The 8,869-nt window shown below is 37.8% G+C and overlaps 1 protein-coding gene across 3 annotated transcripts in view; it reads right to left on the bottom strand.

Moving 5' to 3' along the window:
* Nucleotides 1-305: 305 nt before the first annotated feature.
* LATS1 (large tumor suppressor kinase 1) overlaps nt 306-8,869 on the bottom strand; it is a 53,157-nt gene continuing 44,593 nt past the window's right edge. For all 3 annotated transcript variants that reach the window (XM_012452451.2, XM_064360581.1, XM_012452462.2), the window contains one exon: nt 306-4,695. In XM_012452451.2, the coding sequence (XP_012307874.1) occupies nt 4,186-4,695 (510 nt within the window). In that variant the 3' untranslated portion in view covers nt 306-4,185. The remainder of the gene's footprint in view (nt 4,696-8,869) is intronic.

Raw genomic sequence — 8,869 nt, 5'->3', positions numbered from 1 at the left:
GTAATCAAATGGTACTAAATGTAGAATTTAATAATTAAATTCTAAACCTGTAATCTAATGGAAGCCTTTAATAGGAAATATTTATTGTACTTATATTGGACAAAATAAAAACATCTAAAACATTTGACATTTACATGATATTCAGTTTGCCTTAACCTAAGTACTATCATTAGTTATATCTATTTTAATTCGAAAACATCAAAATTTTAATCATAAATTTTCTCAGAGAATAAAAAAATTTACATAAATTTTTGAATTAAAAACAATATAGTTAAACAGTGTAAAAATTAGCTTTCCACACATAATTGAAAGATTCAATTTTTTTTATTTATACCAGCAAACATTACACTAGAGAAAATGATTGGGAAAATACAAATAAGTTCATTAAAAACACAGGCTGATTATTCGTATCTATTACATTCAGAATTATGCAAAACAATTAGTTATATTGCAAAGCTGTAATTCCTTTTCTAACAAAGCATGATTTTATAAAACTTAAGTGTTGCCACTGATTCAATTTTAATACAAAATATTTATATACACAATACAATATAAAAGTAAACTGTGTAGTGCCTTCCACAAAGGGATATATTAAGGCGCTTTACAAATATACCAATATTTTGACCCAAATTACTTTTTGCTTTAGATTAAAATGAATAGGCTAAATGTTCCAGTTTAAATACCAAAGGGATTTTTGTTTATTAAAAATTTCTTATCTAAAATACCTTGGGTAACAGCAGCAGCAATGTCTAAAAATCCTCCCACTGTAATCTCTAATTTCTAACATATTAAGTCAAAATAAAACAATTCCACTCACAGTTTTGCACTTTGCAACAGCAGAAGATAATAACTTTTTAAAAAAGTCAATCTCAAAGTGACTTTTTAGTCATACATTCTATAGTTTCTATTACAAATAAGAAGGTAGAAAAGATACAGCAGTAGGGCCTGCCTTATGATGTCACTGGACAATACATAACAGTATCTACAATTACATAATTATAGAACACATCTTATAAATACTATTGATATGCATTAAAAGGGTAAGTAGAATAAAGACAGCAAGTAAATTATTTTAAAAAGAAAACAGATAGAACCAATGTTTTCACTCCATTTCAATGGAAAGCATCTATATTTTTAACATTGTTTTTCTCATCTTTTTGGTCAGGAAGCACCAGATCATATACTGGAAGAAGTAGATGTAATTTTGGAATAAGGTAGCTGATACATACATTCAAACTGTTAAAACTGCTGATACCAAAGGCATGTATACTGCTTGAGATAAATGCAAAAGGCTTGTTGTGTCAGAGGAAATTTTAAAAGAATACAAATTTGTACCAGGCGTGGTGGCTCACATCTGTAATCCCGGCATTTTGGGAGGCTGAGGTGGGCATATAACTGGAGCCCAGGAGTTCCAGACCAACCTGGGCAACATGGCGAAACCCCATCTCTACTAAAAATATAAAAATTAGCCGGGCTTGGTGGCGCATGCCCAGCTACTTGGGAGGCTGAGGCAAAAGGATCGCGTGAGCCCCGAGGTCGAGGATGCAGTGAGCTGTGAAGTGCCACTGCATTCCAGCCTGGGTGACAGAGTGAGACCCTGTCTCAAAAAAAAAAAAACAAAACCAAAAAGAAGAATACAAAATTTGTAGTGTGTGTTACATTTCAGCAATAGGGGCAATACAGAATTTGTGGGAAGTGAAGGGGAGGAGACAGCACCTTAGTTTTCCTACAACATAAATGTAACAAGTTATTTTCTACTGTATTGCACCATAGTCCAGAAGTAAAACAACTAAATGAAAATTTAAATAAATCAGACTGAAAAAGCCCAAAGAGAAAGAGGAATACCTTATAAATGTGAGTACCCACCTAAAAATTCTTGAACTACTTTGTTTTGCACAGGATTTTATTGGACTAACCAAATGTTCCATGAACCATGAGGTGAAGACTGCCATTTCATGATAGCATATTTTCTTACAATTCTCTGATTAGAAATCCTTCAGAAATATTTCTGTATCAAGCCTGTAATGAGCCCAACATTTCAGTCATCTCCAAAGGGCATATTTAAAACAATGTAATGTACCAGCAAGAAGGCATTCATAAGTTCACCTTGTATCACATGCTACAGACCTTTTCCATCACAAATTATCAGTTTATATAAGACATGCCAAGTGAGTGACTGGTAAGTTAAAAGCAAAGTTCTTAGTTTAATATATTGATTTTCTTATGGGACAGAGGTCCATAACCTAGAGCCTGTGACAGGTTTCAGTATGTCCAAAATCCCTTGAAACTGCATGTAACATATGTGTATGTGTTGATGTGCTTTTTTTTTCTAGTAAGAGTCCACAGCTTTCATCAGATTCTCACAAGAACCAGTAACCCCAAAAGACCCACGAGAACACAGCAGTAGTTTTCAAGCTGAGCTCTGAAAGGACCATCTGTAGAAAGGTGGGAAGTATGGGTTAATAGGTTTTCTTTGCTCTGACTCTCCAATTCAACTGTAACAGCTCTGCCTTTAATTTTACTACATATATGGTTTCAATTAGCTTTTATGTGAAGGAAGCTAAAAGTCTGAAAATCATTACAATTATGCCTCCAATTCACAAATAGTAACTTTTGATAAAAATCTCATATCAGTGGAGTTTAAGAAAAGGAAATAAAATACAATACAAACTTTACTATGGTCAAAATAGAGCCTTTCCCCCCTTCCTAAAAGATAAGGTACATGTATTTTGGCATGAAACCTTAATCATCCTTAGAACCTAAGCATTATACATAATAGGCATGTTCAAGAATAAATAAATTAGGAGGACTTGAATTTTCTAGTAAGACCACTCTGTAAATTCTCCTACTTATTAATGGCCATCTCAAGAGTTAATTTTTTCACCAATTAATCTGCCCTTAGATAAAATATTGCCAGATAGTCAGATTTTCCTTTGCCAATAACAATCTGTATATGCAGCACTGTTCTGAAAGAGTAAACAGGTAACATTGATGATATAATCAAAATAGTTACTATATAGGAAAAGTATATGAAAATGAAAATAATTCTCTGCTTAGGATGGCAGGAAATATTTTTGCTTTTAGTATTGAAAAATTTGATTTATGGCAGCTTTGTTCCCTTTTAAAATTGGAAGCAGCATCAAAAATACCAATATGGGGCTGGGCGTAGCGGCTCACACCCGTAATCTCAGGACTTTGGAAGGTTGAGGCGGGCGGATAATGAGGTCAGGAGATTGAGACCAGCCTGGCCAACATGGTGAAACCCCGTCTGTACTAAAAATACAAAAATTAGCTGGGTGTGGTGGTGTGCGCCTGTAGTCGCAGCTACTCGGGAGGCTGAGGCAGAATTGCTTGAACCTGGAAGGTAAAGGCTGCAGTGAGTCAAGATCGCACCAGTGCACTCCAGCCTGGTGACAGAGCAAGATTCTGTCTCAAAAAAAAAAAAAACCACAAAAACCAAAAACCAAAAAACAAAAAAAACCCAATATGGAAAGAAAGCTAAGTAGTGCTTTGGCTTCTTTTAGAGCCAGTAATTCTTGAGAAATAAATGCAAGAAGATTAAATATTCCACAGAAGGGGGAAAAAAGATATCTGTACTATTTTTCTTTCTGATGAACATATTAATATTTTTTCAACCTTGTATTCCTTAGTTTCAGGATGTGAATTACACAGATTATCATTAGCCTAGGTACACTCACGCACATGATGGCTTAATTTCTCTAGCTTATTTTATACCAAAAACAAGGTTATGAGGGGAAAAAAGAGCTCTGTAAATACGTGGTATGTTTCATATTTGGTTAAAGCAAGATAAAACTAAAACTTTCAAAAAAAATTTCAAAAACTCTTGTCTTTTAATATTATTTAGCATATATACAAATAGATACCAGGTTTCTCCTTTTAAACAAAGCACTACTTATTTTAAGTACTTTAAGTACCAAGAACTGACTATAATATTCAGTTCATAATTTACTTTCCTTATAACAATTTTTTTCTAAATACTGATTTAAAAGGCTGGAATAAATTAACATTTTTAAAGGATTTCCCATAATTTAGGAAAATAAAATATTGTACACAGAGCACACATAAGTAGCTCTGTCATATTTGCATAATTTTACTCTCAGAACCTCAAAACACCTCACATTTCAGGCCCTTTTGCAAATCCTCATTAATTTATTTACTAGCATGTTAAACATATACTAGATCTCGATTTTTAATCTCTGAGCCTGTGTGTTGATCATCTTCATCCGACTGCTGCTCTGAGCCTTGTGAATTAATGTATTCATATTCAATAGGCTTCGGATAATTATATGGGTAGCCATTGTCATCAAAAAATCTCCGGAAGGTAAATTCATAGAATGCATGTTCAGGATGCTTTCCATTTTTATACCATCCATTGAGAGTGTCATTTACATTTTCTTCCTCGTTATCATCACTCCATAACTTATCAGGATCAACAGGATCAAAATTTGATGTATCTGTTGGGTGTGTGATTTTAGGAATGTATGAAGCAGACTGCTGTCTCAGGTCACTGGAGAAATCAATTGTTTTAAAAAATGGATGAGCTTTTATTTCATCAGCACCATTCTTGCCTAAGCGATCTTCGGGTCCTCGGCAAAGTTTAATAATAAGGTCAGAAGCTTCAGGACTGAGTTTAGCTTGTGGTGGAATGTGAAGAGATGTTTGCCAGTTGATAACCTTCAAAGATTTTTAAAAATTAGGGGGAAAGAGATAAATTAGAAAAATTAAAATTTCCTTCAAGTTTTATACCAAAAGTCTCACTGGGCTGTTTTTGTATTTTAAACAAATTATATGATATTTTGCTGGAAAATAATTTTTTCGCCTATCCTGTCCTCTCCAGGCAACTTCTACTCACTTTTTTTTTTTTTTGAGACGGAGTTTCGCTCTTGTTACCCAGGCTGGAGTGCAATGGTGCGATCTCGGCTCACTGCAACCTCCGCCTCCTGGGTTCAGGCAATTCTCCTGCCTCAGCCTCCTGAGTAGCTGGGATTACAGGCATGCGCCACCATGCCCAGCTAATTTTTTGTATTTTTAGTAGAGACGGGGTTTCACCATGTTGACCAGGATGGTCTCGATCTCTTGACCTCGTGATCCACCCGCCTCGGCCTCCCAAAGTGCTGGGATTACAGGCGTGAGCCACTGTGCCCGGCCTCTTCTACTTACATTATAAGACTCACTGTCAGTTTTAATCTCCCTTAGTAAACCTTTTTGCCTATGGTGGAAATAACTACTTCTACTCTGCCTCCCTTGTACCATATATTTATTTCTATCATATTTCTAATACCTTGTGGTACCTATTTATGTTTATGTCCTTCTACTGAAATGCAAAATTCCATTAAGGCTAGGGATCATGTTTTAGTGGTCTTTGTATCTCCTAGTGCTCAGTAAATTGTCTGGCACATACTTAATACATGTTTGATGTATTAAGTGGGAGGACTGCTTGAAGCCAGGAAGGTTCAAAACTAACCTGGGCAACAAAGCGAGACCCCCTCTCTATAAAAAAACTTTAAAAATTAGCCAGGTATGGTGGCATGCACCTGTAGTCCTAGCTACTCAGTAGGTTGAAGCAAGAGGATTCCGGAGCCCAGGAGTTTGAGGCTGCAGTGAGCCATGATTGCAACACTACACTCCAGCTTGTGTGACAGAGCGAGACACTGTCTCCAGAAAAAAAAAAAAGCTCTGGTTATGAATAAAATGAAATGAGGAAGAAAGGAATGCCAAGTGAAGTCAGACTATGTAGTCTCTCCCACTGAACTCTTGGAGGCAAAAGAATTGGTATTTAACTCCAAGTACTATATTAAACGGATTTGGGGCAAACTCTGTTAAGTGGTAGACTGCACTGTCATTTAACCAAGTTAAGATACCTTCAGCTTGGGCAGGCACCGTGGCTCACTGTTTACCAGCCTGGCTAACTTCTGTATTTTTTGTAGAGATGGGGTTTCGCCATGTTTCCCAGGTCGGTCTTGAACCTCGGCCTCCCAAAGTGTTAGGATTACAGGCCTGAGCCACTGCCCCTGGCCAAGTTTAATATTTTTTATTTTAAGGTATATTCAGGATTTTTTAGTTTAAGCCAAAAAAAAAAGAAAAAGACTAGACACAGCAAAAGATTCAGATAATTCAAAGATGGAAGAATAAAATTATATAAACTGAAGCACAGAGAGAAAACATGTAGAATAAAAGAAAGAATAAAGCATAAGAGAAATGGAGGACAATATCAAATGAATACCGTATGTATAATCGTTTGAGTCCCAGAAGGCGAGAAGGAAGCAAAATAAATTATTGAAGAGATAATGACAGATTTTCTCAACACTGATGAGAGTCATTAATGTATAAGTCAAGAAACTGAGTGAATCTCAACCAAGAAAAATACAAGGAAACTACACATAGGCACACCACGGTCAAATTGCAGAAAACCAAAGTTAAAGAGAAAAAAATCCTAAAAGCAACCAGAGAGGTCCCAGTTTTCAGGAAGATGTGCTATATATACTCTCCCCTATCTCTCTCCCTCAGAAGGCAGCTATAAAGCCTGGTCAGGATGTATGAAGCAGCTGCTTCAGGTCCCTGAAAAGTAAATAGTAACAGGTAGATTTGGGGAGAAGATGTAAATTTGAAGTACCACTAGACCTGGTGATAAGTTTACCATTTAAAAAAAATTAGTTTGTAAGAGACAGGATTCTCACTATGTTGTCCAGGCGAGTCTCCTAGCCTCAAGCAATCCTCCCACCTCAGCCTCCCGAGTAACTGGGCAAGGTATATCCAGCTCCATTTTTTTTCTCTAGGAGCCTGCAGGCTGGACTCGAGGTTGCCTAAAACTTGGAAGGAGCTGAGTGCAGACAGAGAGCTCTAGGAGAAGTCCTTCTAGTTCAGGCTCAGAGAGTAGAAAAGGAGTTTCCTGGTAGCAACGGAAGTGATAATAAGAGCCAGTATGCACCTAAAATTCTTAGAGGAGAACCTTCCCTTCCAATTGGAAATAAAATAACAAAGCATGGGGCTGGGCCTGGTGGCTCACGCCTGTAATCCCAGCGGTTTTGGAGGCGGAGGCCTGTGGATCACTTGAGGTCAGGAGTTCGAGACTAGCCTGGCCAATATGGTGAAGCCCCGTCTCTACTAAAAATGCAAAAAAAATTAGTGGGGCGTAGTAGCGCATACCTGTTATCCCAGCTACTCGGGAGGCTGACGCAGGAGAATCACTTGAACGAAGGAGGCAGAGGTTGCAGTGAGCCAGGATCATGCCACTGCACTCCAGCCTGGGGACAGAGTGAGACTCCGTCTCATAAATAAATAAGATAATAAAGCATGGGGTCCCAAGAAGATGGGTTGAACCTCTGTTGCTCGTTTTCTCTCTGTGTCCTTTTGCTGCCTTGCCCTGGATGCAGGTGCAATCATGAGATATTGGCAGAATTGGGTAAGTAAAGTCTCACTTTCTGGTCAGAGAACTAAAATGGGGAGCCCCAGGGATGGGAAAGTACTGGGGACATCACAGAGAGGGAGGAGATTGGGCAAGTGACCCCATTAAGTTGCTTATGAACTGCTGGGCTGTCCCTCCAAACTGTACCTATGTGGATCTAATCCTAAGGAGCATAACAAAGACTTTGAGAACTGAACTAAGGAAAAGACCATAGCCTATGGAGAAATCTGCCTAGAAAGGAAAAGGCTTTGAAACTGACATTGAAATAAAAAAAAGCCAGGTTGGAATTTGTGGCCTGAACCCAACCAGTTTTAATGTCTATCAAAACAATGTCAAAATTCTCCATAAGATCCAGAGTCTTGGCCAGGTGCGGTGGCTCATACCTGTAATTTCAGCACTTTAGGAGACTAAGGTAGGCAGATCACCTGAGGTCAGGAGTCTGAGACGAGCCTGGTCAATATAGTGAAACCCTGTCTCTACTAAAAACACAAAAATTAGTCGGGCATGGTAGCACATGCCTGTAGTCCCAGGTACTTCGGAGACTGAGACAGGACAATCGCTTGAACCTGGAAGGCAGAGGCTGTAGTGAGCTGAGATCGTGCTACTACACTCCAGCCTGGGCAACAGAGTGAGACTCCGTGTCAAAAAAAAAAAAAAAAAAGACCAGAGTCTCATAACATAATATTCAAAATGTACAGAATACAATCCAAAATTACTTGGTATACAAAAAAAAAACAAACAAAATTTCAACTAACATAGGAAAAGTCAGTCAGTATTGATATGACATAGATGCTAGAATTTTCTGACAAAAATTTGAAAGTAGCCATTACAAATATGCTTTAAATAAGGATGAACACTCATGAAATGAAAGCTAGATCTCAGCAAAGAAACTGAAGGTATAAAGTGTCAAAAAGAAAGTTTATAATTGAAAAATAACTAAAATAAAAAACTCAGTGGATAGGCTCAATAGCAGAGTGAAGATGTCAGAGGAAAAAAAAAATTAGTGAACTTGAAGATAGGTTGCTACTGGCCAGGCATGGTGGCTCACTCCTGTAATCCTAGCACCTTGGGAGGCTGAGGCGGGTGGATCACTTGAGGCCAGGAGTTTAAGACCAGCCTGGCCAACATGTTGAGAACCCTGTCTCTACTAAAAATACAAAAAATTAGCTGAGTGTGGTGGCGAGCCTACAGTCCCAGTGACTTGACTCAGGAGGCTGAGGTGGAAGGATCGCTTGAACCCAGAGCTGGAGCTGGAGGTTGCGATGAGTTGAGACCATGCCACTGCACTCCAGCCTGGGCAACAGAACAAGACTCTAAAAAGATAGGTTGATACTAATTATACAATTCAATCAACTGTTCATTCTAAACAGCAGAAAAAAACAAAAAATTACAGAAATCTGTGGGACCACACCAAAAGGTCTAACATTCCTGTGATTACCATCA

The sequence above is a fragment of the Aotus nancymaae genome, unplaced genomic scaffold (assembly GCF_030222135.1).
Source record: "Aotus nancymaae isolate 86718 unplaced genomic scaffold, 86718_ANA_hifiasm-v0.15.2.pri h1tg000040l, whole genome shotgun sequence".
Classification (NCBI taxonomy): domain Eukaryota; kingdom Metazoa; phylum Chordata; class Mammalia; order Primates; family Aotidae; genus Aotus; species Aotus nancymaae.
The sequence above is the reverse complement of the archived record's forward strand: the minus strand, read 5'-3'. Positions and strand labels throughout refer to the sequence as shown.